The sequence below is a fragment of the Lutra lutra genome, chromosome X, assembly GCF_902655055.1.
Source record: "Lutra lutra chromosome X, mLutLut1.2, whole genome shotgun sequence".
In the NCBI taxonomy this organism is placed as follows: Eukaryota; Metazoa; Chordata; class Mammalia; order Carnivora; family Mustelidae; genus Lutra; species Lutra lutra.
In genome coordinates this window covers 20,676,477-20,697,554 of record NC_062296.1, presented here as the reverse complement: position 1 = coordinate 20,697,554, position 21,078 = coordinate 20,676,477, and the positions used below count along the sequence as shown (strand labels likewise).

Below are 21,078 nucleotides of genomic sequence, written 5' to 3'. Positions count from 1 at the left end.
CCTGCTTTATATTTATACCTGGCTGTCATGCTGGCACATCAAAAATGATCTTCATAAGCTGAAACTGTACTTTCCTCCCCACCCCTGAAAACCATTCTTCCTAACTAATCTCTCTGATGATGTCATGCTCCCAACCAAAGGCTCAAACTTATCTTTTTAAAAAAGAGTCAGTATTTCAAATATTTTATCATATCAACAATTTATTGAGCACTTAACTCTGTGCTGGGTTGAGGGTTTTAGACATATTATATCATCTAAATCTTACAACAAACCAAAGAGGTAGATATTAAAATTATTCCTTTTTTATAAAGGACTGGATCAGGTTTAATAACCTACCAAGGCCAAAATTAGATTGAAGTGAGCCCTTTGATTCCAGAGTCCATGTTCTTTTTTTTTTTTTTTTTTAAAGATTTTACTTATTTATTTGACAGACAGAGATCACAAGTAGGCAGAGAGGCAGACAGAGAGGGGGAAGCAGGCTCCCGGATGAGCAGAGAGTCTGATGCGGGGCTTGATCCCAGGACCCTGAGATCATGACCTGAGCCGAAGGCAGAGGCTTAACCCACTGAGCACCCAGGTGCCCCAGAGTCCATGTTCTTAAACAGTGTGATAAAATTCATCACCTTAACCCAGAGTCTTATTAAATCAGTCTTAACTACCATAATAGTCTTAAACAGTCCATGTGTCTCAGGTAGCTACATTTTTACGTCATATATCCTCCACATTGATCTTCCTTGATTCTACACAAAACACCAAGAATTTCCCCAAAGGGTCCAAACTCCCTAGCTTAGTTTTCAAGGATTCCACAATCCAGATCTGAGCTCAAAACTATTCCCCCAGACTTTGATCTTAATACCACGTTACATAAACTTCATGCTCCATCTAAACTGCACTACTGGTCATTCATTGCATATGGCTTTTGCTCTTTCCTTTCTGTACTTTTACTTACACTATTTCCTCCAACTAGAATGCCCTTGTGCCTCTTCTAGTAGAAGTCTCTCCTCCCTGTGAAATCAGTAACTAACACAGCACTTATTATGAACTTTCTTATATTACTGTAGTTACTTATATTCACACCTTATCATAAATTGTACATTCCCTGAAGGTTGGTACCAAGCCTTCTTCATCACTGTCAACTTAAGGGGAACTGCTATATTGTGTTGTATAAGTAATAGGTGCGTGATAAATAAAAAATGAACATTATATTTTAACAAAACAGTAATTACAAAATTTACTGTTTTATAGAATTATAAATATGCTAAGCCCCATACACAGAAATTAATCAACTTTCTAAATTATTTATTTATTTATTTGACAGAGAGAGATCACAAGTAGGCGGAGAGGCAGGCAGAGAGAGGGGGGAAGCAGGCTCCCCGCTGAGCAGAGAGCCTGATGCGGGGCTCAATCTCAGGACCCTGAGATCATGACCTGAGCCGAAGGCAGAGGCTTAACCCACTGAGCCACCCAGGTGCCCCTCAACTTTCTATTTAAATATGAGACCCACCCAAGTTAAGAAAAAAGCATCTCCGCTCTTTAAAGTCATAGAATCAATTCAAGAATCAAGCACCAAGCACACGACTGAGCTTGACAACAGGGAGGTAAAAATCAAATTAAATTCTCTAATCTTTATAATTAATAAATCCTTTTCATTCTTATAAAATTTTTCAGTAAAATTCTACTTCCTTGAATTTAGTAATATTTTTAAAATAGCACAAATATATTTTTACAATAGAATCAAACTTTCCTTTGCCTATGAGCTGTTGGTCCAACATCATCCACATATGCAATTTTCAACGTATACACTAATTTACTCAAAATATTTACAGAAAGCCTACCATGTGTCAGGCACTATTCAATGCTCAGTAAAACATCTGGCATAGACAAATATCCAAACCATACACATTCTAGTGAGAAGACACAGGTGATAAACAAAACAGTGAAGTATATACAACATGCTGGAAAGTAAAAAGTGAAGAAAAATAAACCAATAAAGGGAGATGGGGACTGGTGGGAATGGGGCCCTGGGGAAAGAATGCTATTTTAAATGGAGTGGTCAAAGAAAGCCTCATTCACTGGACTAGAGACTTGAAGGAGGTGAGAGAGCTAGCCATGCAGCTATCTAGGGAAGAGTCAATAAAGCAGAAAGAATAATAGACACAAAGATCCTGAGATCTATCATCCCTTCCTCCACTTTCCCACTAAGCCAAAGCATCAAAATAAGTACTGGCTAAACTTAAGTCTTTGTCTTAGCCTGGTGCTACCAAGATCTTGGCACTGTAATTTCAAACAGCAATGACAACGTGAGCAAAATAATTAAAACAAAGGAATATGAAGTCAAAAGAAATCAGAAGAATGTGGGAAAAAATGATGCTTAGTGGGTTATGAGCCAATGGTGTGTAGTATAATCAAAAGTTAACTATCAATGCCTAGAAATGTTCATCAGCAATTCCTTTTGTAAACAGGTTGTGCACTCTTATTTCAAAATTTTAAAAACCCTAAGAATTATGAAGGCTATATATTGATCAAAACCAGTGTTATTCAACTTACTAGATATCTTAAACATCTTTTTAATCTTCAAATATTGTTGGAGAGCCTTATTTTTTTTTTAAAGAAGATTTTATTTATTTATTTGACAGACAGAGATCCCAAGTAGGCAGAGAAGCAGGCAGAGAGAGAGGGGGAAGCAGGCTCCCCGCTGAGCAGAGAGCCCGATGTGGGGCTCGATCCCAGGACCCCGGGATTATGACCTGAGCCAAAGGCAGAGGCTTTAACCCACTGAGCCACCGAGGCACCCCTAAGAGAGCCTTATTTTTTTATTTTATAATGCAAATTCATGAAAGTTTCATCTTAATGCCTAATACCACTGAAACAAAGTTAGCCAGAAAACATAGGTTTACTTCCTCTTTGATCTATGATATAATGAATAGAACCGTCTTATGTCTGGTAGTAACCATTCATTTTCCAAACTACATACTTAAGCATCAGGTTAAAAAGAAGTTACTGTAATTTTTCAAAAGAGAGAATGGAAAAGATCAACTAGTTACCTGAGAGTTCCAGAATGCTTCTTAAAAATATAAAACCGTTTACTCGGATGGTTGCTATGAGAGCTGGAGAGACAACAGACAAATGAGATTTTATTATACAATATATCATAATAATTTTATGACCATATTTCCAAGTCCATATTTAGTTTCTTAGTTTTGATGAAAAGGTAATGATCTAAATTATTAAATTCTATTCTTCTGTTTTAATTCAAGTTTTTTATCTTACATTTCATTTTATCTGTGTATTTTCTAACAACATATTTCCCTGAGAATATTCTTAAGTGACTGGTACCCTCACCATTATACAAAAAAACCAAAAAACTTCTCAAAGTTAAATAAGCAAAGAGCATCAACTTAAATCTTTACAACTATTAAGAGTTGAAAACAATTTAAAAGGTATTTGCTAATAATGCACATTGCTCTAATAAAAATTGTTATGAATAACTATCACTTTATCTTTTTTTATCACTTTATCTTAATATACTTAGCAAGTGGGAAGATCTGAATGATCCTTGAAGTAAATGCTACTTGGGCTAAATTACATTACCTTTACCTACCATCAGTAAAAGGAAACATTTAAAGAATCTTTTGCAATTATTAGGAGAGCCTTTAGGGAAAGCAAAGCAGAACTTATGAGTTAAAACAACACTTCTTCTATGCACAAAACATCAACAACAAAAAAACACTAACCAAATTTTGCAGCCAATGGCAATAGCTTTTATACCCACATCTATTTTTATTTTTTAAAAGATTTATTTATTTTAGAGAGAGAGAGAGAGAGAGAGTGTGCATGAGCAGGGGGAGGAGCAGAGGGAGAGGGAAAGAGGATCCTTAAGCAGACTCCCTGCTGAGTGTGGAGCCTGGCATGAGGTTTGATCCCAGTATCCTGAGATCATAGCCTGAGCTAAAATCAAGAGTCGACCACTTAACTTACTGAGCCACCCAGGTATCCCTATACTCCCTTTTAAATTGATAAGGAAAGCTTTCCTGTATTAGAAAATCAGGCAGGATTAGCCAGGACTGGCATAGCACAGTATTACTCAAAGTGTGGTTCATAACAGCATCCATATCACCAGGGAACTCATCAGAAATACAAAGTCTCAGGTCCCACTCTAGACCTGCTGAATTAATTGCTGGCAGTGAGACCCAGAAATCAGTTTCAGCAAGTTTTTGAGGTGATTCTTATGCAAGCTAAAGTTTGAGAAACACTAGCTGCCCTAGCTTGCACTGACAGACCAAACCAGCCAACACACCAGGTCAATGATTATCATTAGACAAATGGTAACTATCACCAGCATACCATGTATGCATAGGAAAAAAATGATACTGGCTAGCTATAATCCCATGAAAATAGCTGCAGAATAGGTACCATGCTGAGTACAAAGAACTGCTCTCCCAAGTAGATAAGACAGACACATTTAATATAAGGCAGAATAGCTGAATGGTATAGTACTCAAAGGAAGGAATGATTGCCATGAGTGGCTGTGGTGATCAGATTCTTCACAGAAGAAGGTAAAATGAGAGGGAGGGAGAGGGGGCAGTCCAAGGAATAACAAAGAATAAGGGAAACCACTTTAGAGACTGAATATGAAACAAACGATATGAATATGAAACAAACTGTATGTTCGGGAAGATTAATTTGGGGGGCCTGACTTGTTACAGAGTTGGTGTGGACTGGGAATAAAGGTACTCAGCCTCTAAGAAAGTAAGACTCTGTAGGTACAGAGCTCAAGTCTACAACAAAAGTCCACACTGGGTCAGAGTGTACCATTAACGGGGAGGTACCTGAGGCAACAAAGGAAGCAAAACGCCACTGAATTAGGGGGAAGGCAAAGGCCCTTAGAAAAGTAGAAGTGGATACATCCAGTTCTTTATGAGGCTAATAATAAGTAAGTGCTCCACGTGTGTGATGACAATGCAGTAGAAGGTTGGGCCTCACTGGAAATTAGGAAAAGGTTATAAAGGAAGTCTGAGGCCAATGGGAATATTTTGGGATAGTATGGTATTGAAGGCCTAGAAGACAGTTGAAGAAGCAATGGAAAATGTGAGGCAGGAGGACAGAATGACCATGGGTTTAAGAAACACAAAAATATTTTCCAATTTAATGTCCTATAATTTAGGGGCAGAATTAAAGCTCCATTGGGGCAGCCATGTGTTTGGCACAGAATAAAAGACCAGCATTTGTGACTGTTGTCAAAATACCAACATTTTTCACAGAACTAGACAAAAATTATCCAAATGTTTGTATGGAACTGCAAAAGATATTGAATAGCCAAAGCAATCTTCGGATTATGAGACTGATGCACTCACTACCTACTGCGCTAAGGAGGCACCTCAGCCAAAGCAATCTTGAAAAAGAACAAAGTATCACAATTATAGATTTCAAGATATACTAGAAAGCTGTAGTGATCAACACAGTATGGTATTGGCACAAAACAGATACATAGATCAACGAAACAGAACTGAGAGTCCAGAAATAAACCCATACTTACATGGTCAATTAATCTATGACAAAGGACGCAAGAATATACAATGGGGAAAAGACAGTGTCTTTGAAAAATGGTGCTATGAAAACTGGACAGCTACATACAAAAGAATGAAACTGGACCAATTTCCTACACCATACACAAAAATAAACTCAAAATGGATTAAAGACCTAATGTGAGACCTGAAACCATAAAACTCCTTGAAGAAAACAGGCAGTAATTTCTTTGACAACAGCTGTAGAAACATTTTTCTAGATATGGCTCCTCAGGTAAGGGAAACAAAAGCAAAATTAAACTACTGGGACTACACCAAAATAGAAAGTTTTTTTTTTTTTTTTTTTTTTAAGTAGGTTCCACGCCCAGTGTGGAAATCAGCACAGGGCCTGAATTCACCACCCTGATGTCAAGACCTGAGCTGAGATCAAGAGTCTGAAACCCAGCTGACAGAGCTACCAGCTGCCCTCAAAATAAAAAGCCTTTGCACAGCCAAGGAAACCATCAGCAAAACAAAAAGGCATCCTACTAAATGGGGGAAGAAATTTGCAAATGTTCTCTGCTTCTCCCTCTGCCCCTCCCCTGCCCGACCTGTGCTCTGTCTAGGCTGTCTCTCAAATAAGTAAATAAAATCTTTAAAAAGAGTACACTTATCTTGATGAACACTGAATAATGTATAGAATTGTTGAATCATTATATTGTACACCTGAAGCTAATGTAACTGTATGTTGATTATACTTCAATTTGCAAAATATGAGCATTCTTCCCAGCAGTATACTGAGAGAAAGATTTGCTGGGGCCTGGTTTAGAGCAACCAAGGTATAGAAAGAACTGCAGTAGCTGGGAGGCAGAGTGGTAAATTGCAGAATGTGGACATTCAGGAAGCCGTTATGAATGGTGGCAGATCAAGAGAGCACCAAAGTCTTCAGAAACTTAAAGTGTATTATTTTCAGCCGATGCGCCACATTTCTGCAAATGATACCTTGAGACAAGCTGAACTTAAAGAGTATTGGGGTGATGGTAATTTGGATCCCAGGCAGACAATAATGTTTGATTTATTTTGTTCTGTACAGATACCAGTGGGTCAAAGACGAAAATTTTTATCAAACTGATAAAGAGATGGATCTCAGCAAAACTCAGCACTGAAACTGGAGGATTTACAGTTGACAAGTAAAGCAAAATTCTGAGTGATTAAGGTACCAAGAAAGGGAATGTAGAGAGGCAAAATGAGTTGAAAAAAAGAAAAGGTAAGGAAATAAAGGCAACCTACCAAATGGGAGAAGATATTTACAAATGACAAATCAAATAAAGGTTTAATACCCAAAATACATAAAGAACTGTTAAACTCAACACCCAAAACCCAAATAATCCAATTAAAAAATGGACAGAAGACATGTATAGACATTTCTCCAAAGAATACATCCAGATGGCTAACAGGCACATGAAAAGATGCTCAGCATCACTCATCATCAGGAAAATGCAAATCAAAACTGCAATGAGATATCACCACACCTGTCGGAATGGCTAAGATCAAAAACTCAAGAAACAACAAGTATTGGCAAGATTATGTAGAAAAAGGAACCCTCATGCACTGTTGGTGGGATGCAAACTGGTGCAGCCACTGTGGAAAACAATATGGAGGTTCCTCAAAAGTTAAAAACTGAACTACCCTAGGGCCCAATAATTGCACTACTGGGGTTTTACCCAAAACATGCAAGACATTAGATCAAAGGGATACATACACTGCTATGTTTATTGTAGCATTATTTATAATAGTCAAACTATGGAAGCAACCCAAGTGTCCAGAATGGATAAAGATGTGGGGTGTGTGTATGTGTGTTTGTATGTATCAGCCATAAAAAGAATGAAATCTTGCCATTTGCAATGATGTGGATGGGCTAGAGATGATATATATAACACTAGGTGAAGTAAGTCAGAGAAAGACAAACACCGTATGATCTCACTCATGTGGAATTTAAGAAAAAAGCAAATGCTTTTTTTCTTAAGGACAGAGAACAAACTGATGGTTATCAGAGGGGGAGCTGGGTGGGGGATGGGTGGAATAGGTGATGGGGAGTAAGAGCACACTTATCATGATGAATATTGAGTAATGTATGGAATTGCTGAATCACTATACTGTACACCTGAAACTAATGTAACCCTGTATGTCAACTATACTGGAATTTAAATGAAAAACTTAAAAGGAAAAAAATGTCTGAGGCAAAAAAAGAAAAGGTAATGAAATAGAGGAGTAGCCAAAAGGGAAGAAAAACAATGATGGTAACATAGTAAGAGAAGTTGAGGAGAAGATTTTCAAAAGTGAGTGATCAAAAGTATCAAATATTCTAAAGAAGTCACAGAAAAGTAAGAATGAAAACTAGTGAGTACATTTAGTGATTAGGATATGACTGACTGATAATTTTTAAAGGGGCAGCTTTAACTAATAGGTGGGGGTGATACTCAAATCACAAAGGGTAAAGAAGTAGCAAATAAGACAGTAAAAAACTCTTTAAAATGTTGACAGTAAAAGGAAGACAAGAAAATATGCAAAGTGAAGGCAAATCTCGTTCGTCCTAAAAAAATGTCTGAAAATACGTGCAGGCAGAAGGAATAGGTAGAAAGAAAGAGATGAAATGAAGATACAAAATAACTGAGTAAGGCTGTAGAGAAAATGGAAGACACAAGGGGCAGGATTTGCTTTCAGAAAGTGAGAAATGTATTTTTCTGAGATTAATGTCTGGATAAAGGGAGAAAAACTTGAGGTAGAAAAAAGTTAATCTTGGTAAAAATGAGAAGGATGACCTCTGAGTAATTAGTAGGAACAAGACTAAAAACCAAGAGACTAGAATAAAATCTAAGGGTATTGAAAACGATTTAAAAAGATGTTGTAGATAAAAAAACAACAAAGAGGTATTTTTAAAAACAAAGAACTAAATTAAAGTTAAAAATCACAAATTCAGAGCTAATTAAATCAAGTGCAGTTGGTAGTTTGGAAAGGAACACAGCGAAAGATCGAAAAGGATAAGAGATTCATGGATAGCAAGGTTAAACATGTCTGAAGATGTAAAGGATTCTAGGATAAAAAGCAAACAACATTCAAAACCGATGACCTTAAGGGTGAGGTTGATATGAAGTTAGACTGGTGCTGCTGGACTGAAAAGAAAGGTCAAGACTCTAAAAATCATGAGGTAATGAGAATTCAAAAAGAATGAATATTGTATATGATGAGTGGAGTTGGGACCGTGATAAGGAAGGGGGTAGAACATGCAACAGAGGTCTTGTTATGATCTGCAAGAAAACCACTTTTATTGGTTATATCTTATTTCTGACTGAAAATAAATGGAACTACCTCAGTTTGAATAATCAACTTAGCATATTTATATCTGAACAATTTTATATATTAAAAAAGTATCCTTCTTGAAAGAATAAAGCAAGCTGCTACAAATGAGGTCCAAATGAAAGTAATGTGGTCTCAGAAGTCCTTCTCAAGACTACAGTACATGGTAGGCACTAAAATAATACAAATTGAATTGATGTATGAAAAGGAATTCTAATAGTAGCATCATGACTAGAATATCCCTATAGTTTCTCATTTCACATTTCATTGAATGAATGCAAAGATAAATGGCTTGAAAGACTAATGGACAGAAAGATGGTTGAAAGGAAGGGGGAGAAGGGAGGGAGTGGTAGGGGGAGAGTACACTCATGTGAGCACCAGTAATATTCTTAGCATCTTTGATAAACCTGGAATCTCTCAAAGTGACTGCTTTGAAGAGGATAACACTTATGTGGTTCCATGTATTTATTTGATAAATATTTTGAAAACATTAAAAATTTTATGTTTGAGAATAATCACATTTTAAAGGACTTAGAAAAACAAACAAAAAACAAATTCACCAAACAAACATATTCTAATTTCATTGGTCTAACTGTTCTTAAAAATTTCTGTCCCCCTAATTTCATGATTTATTACACTGGAAAAAATGTTAAGTAATATCCTAGAAGTTCCCTATTAGTCAATCCTTTTAGGTCCTTGATGTGACAACTAATAGGACAACTTAAGTTTAAAAAAAAACAAACATCTTAAATGGAATGTTGATTGGTGGTGCACGTGTTTAACTTACCTCACCATATGATTTATAAAGGCTTTGTTACAGTTAGTGTTGTATTTGCAAAAATTACAGTGGATATATATTGAAAAGTGGCTTGCAAAATCTTTTATTTTGGAATGACACTCAATGCACTTGTGAACTCCCCGACGACACCTTATAGAGACAGGAAAAAAAAGATGAAAACATATCATGAAACAAAAGTAATAAAGCAAACCCTTATTAACGTTTTATTAACTGAAGTTAAGATGTTTAAATTAACATCTTTAAGTAGAGACATAATTTGAAGTTGCTCAAATTTGATTTGAAACAATAAGCTAGAATAAGTGTCAAAAATTAAACACCAGTTAATGTTTCCCTGGAATAAAAGGGATCACATTAATCAATTCAACTATCACAAGATATAAGCACAAAATAGATTAGTGTAATTGATGATAATTGTACAATGAACACCAATTCCAGTTCCGCTCAGCGGTTGTAAAGAGTACCTTTTTATTATCTGCTTAGCCTTTATGTCAGACAAGTGATCAGAAGTAACCACGTAAAGGACCTTTGTGATATGATAAATTATATTAAAACAAACCTTTAATATTTCATATTCAATTAGTATTATACGTCAGGAACAGAAGATATTACCTTAGGTTCTTCAAAGCTATGCTGATTTTATTCTTTCTGTTGCGCTGTTTCTTTTGCTTGTAAGAGGTTTTAGTCTTGCATTTAGATGCACCTCTACCTCGCTTACTGGCATTAGGTTTAGTTGCATGAGGCTTACTTGCCTTAGATTTACTTGCATTAGATTTTGTGGGATTCTTAGCAGTTGTACTTTTAGACTTTGCAGGTGAGAGCTGAAAAGAAGAAGTGCTTGGAACGCTACTACTGGGAGATGAAGTAACTGGTTTTGAATGAAGCGGTCCAATTGAGGCTCGAATAGTAACCTATAAAAAAGAAGGCAAAATATATATACACATTTTAGAAAATTAATCCTTGCATTAATATTAAAAAATTCACTGTGTGCCTCGACATTATAGTCCATTGGTTTTAAAGATTTTATTTATTTATTTGAGAGAGAGAGATTACAAGTAGGCAGAGAGGCAGGCAGAGAGAGGGGAAGCAGGTTCCTTGCTAAGCAGAGAGCCCGATGCGGGGCTCCATCCCAGGACCCTGAGATCATGACCTGAGCCGAAGGCAGAGGCTTAACCCACTGAGCCACCCAGTGCCCCTAGTCCATTGGTTTTTGACAAGGGTACCAAAACAACTCAGCGGAGGAAACGCTAGTCTAATCAAACAAAGGTGCCAGCACAATTGGATATCTAGATGCAAAAGAATGAATTTGGACCCCTACCTCATACTAGATACAAAAATTATCTCAAAAGGTATCAATTTTAAGAGCTAAAACTGTAACTCTTAGAGGAAAACAGGAGTAAATCTCCATGATTTGGGGTTGGGCAATGACTCCTTACATATGATAGCAAAAGCACAACAACCAAAGAAAAACATAGATTAAATGGACTTCATAAAAATTCTACACTTTTGTGTTTCAAAGGACAATGTTAAGAAACTGACAAGACAACCCACAGAATGAGAGAAAGTATTTGCAAACCATATTTCTTTTCTTTTTTTTTTAAAGATTTTATTTATTTATTTGACAGAGAGAAATCACAAGTAGGCAGAGAGGCAGGCAGAGAGAGAGGAGGAAGCAGGCTCCCTGCCGAGCAGAAAGCCCGATGCGGGGCTCGAACCCAGGACCTGGGATCATGACCTGAGCCGAAGGCAGTGGCTCAACCCACTGAGCCACCCAGGCGCCCCACCATATTTCTTTTTTTAAAAAAGATTTTATTTGTCAGAGAGAAAGAGCGAGAGAGCATACAAGCATGGTGGGCAGCAGGCAGAGGGAGAAGCAGGCTCCCCACTGAGCAAGGAGCTGGATGTAGACTCAATCCCAGGACCCTGGGATCATGACCTGAGCTGAAGGCAGGCACTTACCAACTGAACCAGCCAGGCATCTGGCAAGTCGTATTTCTAATAAGGGACCCGTATACAGAATATATAAGGAATGGAGCGTAGACTCAATAATACCAGCTTCAACAAAGGATGGCATTCAAGGCACTATGATAGATGCTAGGGACACAAAGACAACTCACTGACTTAGTTTACAGTTAATCTAGCTGCATTCACTATAAAGGATGTGCTCCAATGTAGCATGTGTCAATTAACTCAAAAAACAATGGGTATTAGTTTTTCTTTCCAAACGTAAGAATGACAAAACCTAAGGGATACCCGGGTGGGTCAGTCGGTTAAGTGTCTCCTTCCGGCTCAAGTCACGATCCCGGGGTCCTGGGATCGAGTCCCGCATTGAACTCCTTGCTCAGCAGGGAGCCTGCTTCTCCCTCTGCCTGCCACTCCCCCTGCTTGTGTTCTCTTTCTCTGACAAATAAAATTAAAAAAAAAATGACAAAACCTAAAATTAAATCTTAATGACAAGCAGAAGTTAATTTCTAGTATTATAGAAAAAGCCAGGCAGGAATTTACTTGTATTATCACACAAAATGTTAAAATACAGCATTTTAAAAAAAAATTTTTTTAAAGATTTTATTTATTTGATAGAGAGAGCTCACAAGTAGGCAGAGAGGCAGGCAGAGAGAGGGAGGGAAGCAGGCTCCCCGCTGAGCAGAGAGCTCGATCCCAGGACCCTGAGACCATGACCCGAGCCGGAGGCAGAGGCTTAACCCACTGAGCCACTCAGATGCCCCAAAATACAGCATATTTAAAACTCACTTTTGTACCAGGAGGCAATCCTTCTAGCTCTTTAGGCTTTATAAAGGTCCGATGCTGGGTCTTGTGATCCAGTTTCTCTTTGCAGGTCAAAAACTGTAGTCTGCATTTTGTACAACGATGAACTCCTTTTTTCTGTTTACAAAAAAAAAAAAATTAAAAATACTATCAGAAATAATAACTTCTACCACCACAAATCCTGGAACCTGAAGTTGCTCTAAATTGTAACAGCTAAATAATTTTTAAAAACCAGTATTTTACCATATCCCATCATAAATAATGCCAAAGTATTAATTTCATTTTTAAAAACACTGCTTGCATTAGTATTTGTGTTTCAAAAGTATTTGTGGGGTGCTTGGATGGCTCAGTCAGTAGAGCATACAACTCTTGGTCTCAGAGTTTTAAGTCTGAATCCCACATTGGGTGTAGCCATTTACTAAAAAAAAATAAAATAAAATAAAAAAGATCTTTAAAAAAAAAGGATTTCTTACCATATAGGCAATCAAAATGAAAACTGTATCAGTTACGTTAAAATGTGATGAGTCCTATACCTTTGTAGCATGAAAGCTTTTTTAATTATAAATTTGAGGTATAAACCATTCAAACACATGACACCATGAAAATGAGTTATACTATATTTTTATCCTAGAAAAGACCAAGTTATTTTTAATTTTTAAAACTTCTATTTGCTTCATAAAAAGTTGAAATTCTTATAACCAAAAAATTTAATTAATTTAATTAAATTTAAATAGACACAGGTGGCTAGTGGCTGTGATATTGAACAGCATAGGTGTAGAAGTACAAATCAGAACAACTGATCCCAATCTACTGTCAGAGAACCCCTTGACTAAGTCTTCTCAAACTCAGGCCTATTATTATTTTATCAGTGGGAATTGGGACCCAAGAGAGCTCTAAGTCATTGGCTTACAACTAGTGGGTCTTCTAGCATATATTAATAATTACAGTCTTTATGTATATGCTCTCACTAATTAAAAATATATTTTATATTTATATGTAAATTTAGAACATACAAATGCAAAAGAATGTTTTCTCCAAAGCTACATCTCCAAAGGCCTGTCACTATTTCTATGTTAAGCACAAAACAGTCATTTAGGAGAAGCAAATGAGTTAAAATAAATGAAAGTAGCTAGCAGTTACTGGAGCACAGCAGGCATTTGATAAATAAAATTTCTTTAAAAATTTCAAAGCAGGGGCGCCTGGGTGGCTCAGTCAGTTAAGCATCTGCCTTCGGCTCAGCTCATGATCCCAGGGTCCTGGGATCAAGTCCCAAATCGGGCTCCCTGCTCAGCAGGAAGCCTGCTTCCCCTTCTCCCTCTGCCTGCCGCTCCCCCTGCTTGTGCGTGCTCTGTCAAATAAATAAATAAAATCTTTTTTAAAAATTTCAAAGCAATATGGATATATGTTTGTATATTACTGTTTTAGGTTCATTTTTTTTTTAAAGATTTTATTTATTTATTTGACAGAGAGAAATCACAAGTAAGCAGAGAGGCAGGCAGAGAGAGAGGAGGAAGCAGGCTCCCTGCTGAGCAGAAAGCCCGATGTGGGGCTCGAACCCAGGACCTGGGATCATGACCTGAGCCGAAGGCAGCGGCTTAACCCACTGAGCCACCCAGGCGCCCTTTTAGGTTCATTTTTAAGACAATTTTAAAGTATGGTGCATTAGATCATATCATAGGTACAGGCAATGTAAACAGATTATTCACCTAATACATGCTTAAAAGAGAGGAGAAAGGGAAAAAGATCTCAGTCAAGAAACAGACGGCAAGATAACAGGACAGAAAGAAAATTCCCCAGAGTACAGTTCCTGGAAGTCTTTTCTCTGCTGGTACCTATACCTCATCTAGTTTCACGATTTTAAATAGTATCCATCCAATTGCCTACTCCATATCACTACTTGATATCTAATAGGTATTTCAAGTCAACATGGACAAAACTGAACTCTAAATTTTCCCCTATTCACCCTGAAAAAAAAATCTGTTCCTTGCCTAGTCTTCCCAATATCTCAATAATGGATGGGAACACCATTCTTGGTAGTGGCTCAGGACAAAAGAACTCGGTTACTCTTAACTCTTGTCTTTCACACCCCACATCCACCAACCCATTAATAAAATCTGTCAGCTCTACCTTCACGATCACCTGTTCAGCCACAGTATCAGTCCAAGCCACTCACCTGGACTCTAACAATAGCCTCCTGCCTTCTTGTTTCCACTCTTTCCTCCTAACAGTGTATTCTCTCCATAGTTTCCAGAGTCATCTCTCACATGCTTAAAGCCACCAATGGCTTTCCATACCACACCAAAATCCTAACTCTGGCTCACAAGATCCTACACCATCTGCTCTGCTCTCTACTGGTATGATCTTCTTTCCTACTACTCTTCCTCCCACTTGTTTGTCATGCTCCAGCCACACTGGCCTTCTTGCTGCTCCTTGAACATCTAGATATATGCTCACCTCACTGCCTACTTACTGTTCCCTCTCCTTGGAATGTTCTCTCCCGGATACCCACAGAGCTAACCCCTTATTTTCTCTGGAGAGGCTCTCTTTGCCCATATAAAAAACAGAAATGGCTCCTTCACCTCCTAAGTCGTGGCACTCACAGCCCTCACATGTTTTCATCCCATGGTACTTATCACCAGCTGGCATACATAAACATTCAGACATAATACACATACTTTTTTCACTACAATGCAAATTCCAGAGAGCACAAACTTTGCTTTGCTCACTTCTGTGAAACAGTCCCTGGCATATATTAAGCACTCAATAAATATTTGTTAAATAAATAGTGAGGCAGACAGCAAGAGATTGACAGAACGCGCACAAGAGAAGCAGGCACAATTTAACTAGTTGAAAATGTCTGCCATTTCATTGAATGAGCATTTACCCAGCACCCTGGGATGGGAGACATTAAGCTACTATTCCCTTAGTTGGACTCAAGTCTTGTGTATCTTAATGCATGTATGCTTGAGATGTGGTAAGGAGGATAATACATCTTTAAATAATACAACATTCAACCAAAAAATTGGTGATCTGTTCCAAGGATAGAGAATAACTTGTTTCACTTGAACATCCTGACAAACACACTGTATTGTTTGGGTGATCTGAAGAATTTTGAAGGCTAATTCTGACTATCTGTAACATCTGCTTTGAGACCTAGCTTCAGTAAGGGATATGACTCTAATAAAACCTTGGGCTTTAAGTCGATTTTTGGCTTTGCCCTTTATTAGAGAATATGACATTGGGCAAGTAACTTATTCTCTCTAAATCTTTGTTTCCTCATTGATGAAATGAAAATGATCACATACCTGTTTTGTAGGGTGGTTGAGAGGACTAAACAAAATAATGGAAGTAAGAACACTGTGACTGTCATATCGCACATGATTTGTATATATTTACTTTTGATTTTTTAAAAGATCTAGTAAGAATACTTGACATATCTAAGGTCCCTCATCCTTTCTTAAAAGTTGTGCGAACTATATTTTAGCTCTAAAATCACTTCAGACATGATAATATATTCCTTTTAGGAAAAGGTTACAACTAAAGTCTTTAAAAAGAATAAAATGAGCCATATATTCAATAATTCCTAATATCTAAAATCACACTTACATTACCTCAATTACAAGTATAATCTTGCTCAGTTATACGGTTTTTGAGTCTTCTGTGAACAACTATGTAAACTGCAAGTGCTTTGAAAAATGCTTGATGATCCTTCTGATTAATAGAGTCTTACCTCAGGGCGCCAGGGTGGCTCAGTGGGTTAAGCCTCTGCCTTTGGTTCAGGTCATGATCTCAGGGTCCTAGGATCGAGCCCCACATCGGGCTCTCTGCTCAGCAGGGAGCCTGCTTTCCCCCTCTCCCACTGTCTGCCTCTCTGCCTACTTGTGATCTCTCTGTCAAATAAATAAATCTTTTAAAAAATAGTCTTTCCTCTGTTGACTGCTGACTGCCTACCTCTTAGGTACTCCAAACTCACAAAAACTGGGCACCAATGTTGTGCCAGTAGTCCTCAAGACTACTCCCAGAACTTATAGGACTTAGAAGTTGTTAAACTCATAGATACGATTTATTATAGTGAAAGGATACAGAGCAGGATTAAAGGGCATCAGGTGGAGTCTGGAGGATACTAGCACCAGTTTCCAAGCACCCTCTCCCAATGGAGTTGCCCAGGACATGACTCAATCAATCCCCCAGCAACTAACTGCAGCAACATGTATGAAGTGCTTTTTACGAGGAAAGCGCTCTTGAGTCTAAGAGGCCAGAGGTTTTTTTTTTTTTTTTTACAAGGTTTAGTCACCAAATCTTCAGTCTCCCAGAGGAAAAGAAGGTGTTCACCATAATCATACTTTTTGTACAAATGATCTAGAAAAGCTGGTAAAATTTGGCTAGGTTCCAGACATGAAAAACACTCATCAATTAATAACAAAGGCTCAGTTTCCAGGAGTTAGCCAAGGGCCAATTATGGAAGTATGCAAGTAGACCCTTCTGAAAATGTACAGGATTTGAACAACTCACACCTACTGGGTTAACTCTTTCTTATACACCTGGCAAGTGAAGACATACAATTCAGGGTATGAAGAGTGACTACAGATCAGGTAAACCACTTTTAAGAGACACAGTCCCCATACCAGGTCCACCCATCTCTTTCTTACCTTTCTAAGGATACTATTACTCTGTTACATCTATACCTCACTCTGGAGCTTAGGAAAGCACGGCAGAAAGCTCTATGTTAAAAGCTTCATAATGAAGTAGTTAGAGCTGTTTTATATCTCATTCTTCCTTTCAAAATCAAAGGTCAAAAGATGGAATAGAGAACCAAGACCAGCATTTTCCAAACTATTTCTCAAGAAATGTTAATAGGTATTGTGCAAATAAATGGTTAAATAAGTACTGGGGACAGTCTATACAATATCCCTTCCTTGGAGATTTATGAGGTTTTCCAGCATTTTAAAAGCTCTAATCTTAAAATTTAAAAAAAAAAAACTGTTAATTTTATAAATCTAGCCATTTACTGAATTTCTTTTCCCAGGAGCAATTTTAGAATGGGACATCTATTAACATCTGATGGAAAACTGTTGGGGAAACTCCAGAATAGAAAGATTTTACCTGAGGTTCTTAAGGGTGAGATGTCATGCCAGCATGTTGGAACCATCCCAGTCATAACATAGGTGATTCTGAATGTACTTGGATATTCTAATTTTGTAAATTTTTTTCAATTAACAAGTTGATTTCATGATCATCTAATGACTAGAACTGAAAACCATGTTAGCACCAATGCTGAGTAAATTGCCCATGACAATGCAATCAATAATAAGAAAATGTAATGAGCTGATCAGTGAGGAGACAAAACTTGATTACATAATCACATTTAGTAAACTCACTGACTTCTAATTTTGGCAAAGGTACCGCTGCTCTTTCAAACACTCAAGAATAGGCTTACTGTTTCATCAAAGTTTTCAGCCTAACTAAAGGATGGTCTAATTGTGTCAGGAAAAGACCCAGCAAGGATAAAATGAGAATTCAAGAGAAAGGGGCAAGCACTAACACTGGTATTCCAGAAATTACATAGCAGAACTGGCAAAAATCATCCAGAAACAAGTTATAACCTAAATATAGCTCTTTGGCATAGTTCACATATTTAGAAATAAGTGTCATTGCTGTTTTCTTTGTCACTCGCTACTACAAAAGACCATTCTGGGTTGCTAATAACAACCACATGTCTTTTCATAATGAAAAGTGAGCTATAATGTGGAAATGAAGTTTGAAGAGGAGAAAAAAAGAATGAGTCCTCAGTCTTGATCCCTAGTTCCAAACCTCCTCTTTCTTGCTCTTGATTAACTACCTTCAAAATCATTCCCATTTTTACCACTCTTAGACCCCTGAAATAGTCAACTTAAATATTTCACCCATCTTTCCTCTTCCCTTCCACTCCAGGGTTCCTATTTCTCCCTAAGCTTCTGAAACTTTACTAGTCAAGAGCCTCATCACCACTGGGAGGCAGACAAAGAAAAGAAGTGGAAGTTTCACAAGTCATTCAGCATAAATTGTAAATTAATTGTGTCATTTGGAACCACTTAACTTTCCTTTTAGAACAAATCTAACCAATGCTCAAAGTTTTATATATCTACCTTTTTACTAAGACAAAATGAGCAAATAACTGCTAAATCTCACCTGATGCTTCATGTAATGATTCATGTAGGGAGTTGCCATTCTACTAACTTTGAGGCAAAATGGACATAGCAAGTTCTTAGTGTTTTCATGAGATGCTCTAAAATGACTTTCTACATCAGAAAATGTTGATGATCTAAACTGGCACACCTAGAAATACAAAGAGGGTTTAGTTTAACTTCAAAGTTCATAACTGAAACACAATTACATCAAAGTAGCAATGACAAGTCATTCGTTTAAGAAGAATATCATGCACTACTAATTCAGCTCTGTTGCCTATACAACCAAGAATTCTAGCACTGAAAATAATAAGTATAATCCTTGAAACAGAAAAGTTATCTTTTGAAGTTTAGGGATATATTCCTAAATATAACCAGATTTCCTTCTTTTCAGGTCTATTATCCCCCCTAACTTGCTTGAATTTTCAAACTCTGACATCTCTGGTCCGAGAAAGATTTTCCTGCTACATAAAATAGAATATTCTTTTGATTTTAGACAGCATCCAGGCTATGGCAAGAGGCAATTTTTCTTATCTTGCTATCTAATTGGGGACCACTTCAAATTCTGGAAAAATACAAGTTCCAAAGCATTTAGCTAAGTTCCCCATAACTAACAGCATTTCCTATTTCTCTGCCATGTCTATGTTCTTCTGTACATGGTAAGAAAATCCACATATTTGTCTTCTCCAGCAGAGTATTTTGTTTGTCTAGTATGGGGTCAGTAAACCATAGCCTCTAGTCCAAGTCCAAAACCACCAACACGTATATGAGTTATATCAAGGGAGTTTCCACTATTGAAGATTTTAGTAATTCATTTATTAAGTTATTAAAAAGATCAATAGAATAATACTATTTTGTAGCACATGAAACTAAAACAAGCACCTGAGTACATGATAAAATGTATGTGTACCTGGCAAATATATGGCATTTCACCGGGTTTATGAGTATCCTTCATATGTTGCAAAAGAGCATGCTCTGTTTCAAATGATAATTCACAGATTTTGCAAATAGCTGAAAGTAGGAAAAAAAACCACATTACCATTTACAGATGTATAATAAATAAAAGATTCATTTTGTACATCCACAACAATAGCAATAAGTAGTAACAGTGGTGATGGCTCCGACAGTTCCATAGTTGTTAACTCTGTAACGTTGTTCCACGGACTCTACTTATATTAGCTTACCTCTCATGCCATCATTGACAAAATACTGCTATTTTACCCCCATTTTTCAGATAAGGAACCTGAGGCACAGAAAGATTAAGTAACTTGCCTGAAATCTCACAGCTATATTAAGATGCAGAACTGGAATTTAAATCCTAGCTAACCCCAGACTCTGTGATTTTTAATTATCATTGTGGTTACTTTTCTTATGAGAGTATAAATCAAGATTAACGATTTCATACTTGCAAACCAGAGAACCCTAACTTAGCCCCTTATATATAATGAATGCATGAGTTATGCAAAGGAAGTTTTTATGTATAAGAGGGACTTCAGTTTTAAAAAGCAACTCTATTGAAAAGTTTATATAAGTGAAAACTTGTTTTTAAACTGTGCCCTCGGGGCGCCTGGGTGGCTCAGTGGGTTAAGCCGCTGCCTTCGGCTCAGGTCATGATCCCAGGTCCTGGGTTCGAGCCCCACATCGGGCTTTCTGCTCAGCAGGGAGCCTGCTTCCTCCTCTCTCTCTGCCTGCCTCTCTGCTTACTTGTGATTTCTCTCTGTCAAATAAATAAATAAAATCTTTAAAAAAAAAAAAAAAAAAAAAATAAACTGTGCCCTCAAATCCAAAGTCCATTTCTCATTTTTAGGTTTCTCATCAGAATTCTTAAGGATTCCTCATAGTTTAGATGACCAAAAATTACTGTTCAAGACTTCAATAAAATTGTGACTTACTAGAAAACTCATGGGGAGTGTGTGTACTCTCAATGTGACACTGCAGCTGGAATGGTGTGGGATACTGACGGTAACAGTGCTGGCAGGTAGTGTGGTTTTCCCAGCTCTCACTGTTCTGCTTCTCAAGTTCCAAATGGTGCTTCATGTGGTTCATAAACCTGTAAGTGATGTCAACAGGTACAAATATTCAGATTTATAATCAAGGGAAAAAACCTCTCAAATAAAGATTTGAACCTAAATGGTAAAAATGCAGTTGTAGTACTCAAAATAATATCTCCAAAGCCTTAGAGTCCTCTAAAAAGTGTGCACTTGAAATAATCACATTTATTTGTTTGTCAGTCAGAGAGAGCGAGCGAGCAGAAGTAGGGGGAGGGGCAGGCAGAGCAAGATCGATGCGGCACTCGATCCCAGGACCCAGGGATCATGATCTGAGCTGAAGGCAGACTCTTAACCGACTGAACCATCCAGGTGTCCCAATAATCACTTTCATTAAGTGGCTCAGTAAACATCTTTCTTTGCATCTTTGTTTTAAAACAATCCATTTATACAGTTCATATGAAATACCACTAATTTGCTAGAACTCTTCATTACTTCAGATT

The 21,078-nt window shown here is 37.3% G+C and overlaps 1 protein-coding gene across 4 annotated transcripts in view; it reads right to left on the bottom strand.

Moving 5' to 3' along the window:
- ZNF280C (zinc finger protein 280C) overlaps window positions 1-21,078 on the bottom strand; it is an 80,383-nt gene that overhangs the window by 17,348 nt on the left and 41,957 nt on the right. For all 4 annotated transcript variants that reach the window (XR_007124752.1, XM_047715728.1, XM_047715729.1 and 1 more), the window contains exons 11-17: window positions 20,480-20,637; window positions 19,498-19,598; window positions 18,592-18,738; window positions 12,409-12,540; window positions 10,270-10,568; window positions 9,649-9,789; window positions 3,045-3,107 (exon numbers count right to left, since the gene is read on the bottom strand). Coding sequence is in view for 3 of the 4 variants with exons in the window: in XM_047715728.1 (XP_047571684.1) it covers window positions 3,045-3,107; window positions 9,649-9,789; window positions 10,270-10,568; window positions 12,409-12,540; window positions 18,592-18,738; window positions 19,498-19,598; window positions 20,480-20,637 (1,041 nt within the window). In the remaining variant the exon portion in view is untranslated. The remainder of the gene's footprint in view (window positions 1-3,044; window positions 3,108-9,648; window positions 9,790-10,269; window positions 10,569-12,408; window positions 12,541-18,591; window positions 18,739-19,497; window positions 19,599-20,479; window positions 20,638-21,078) is intronic.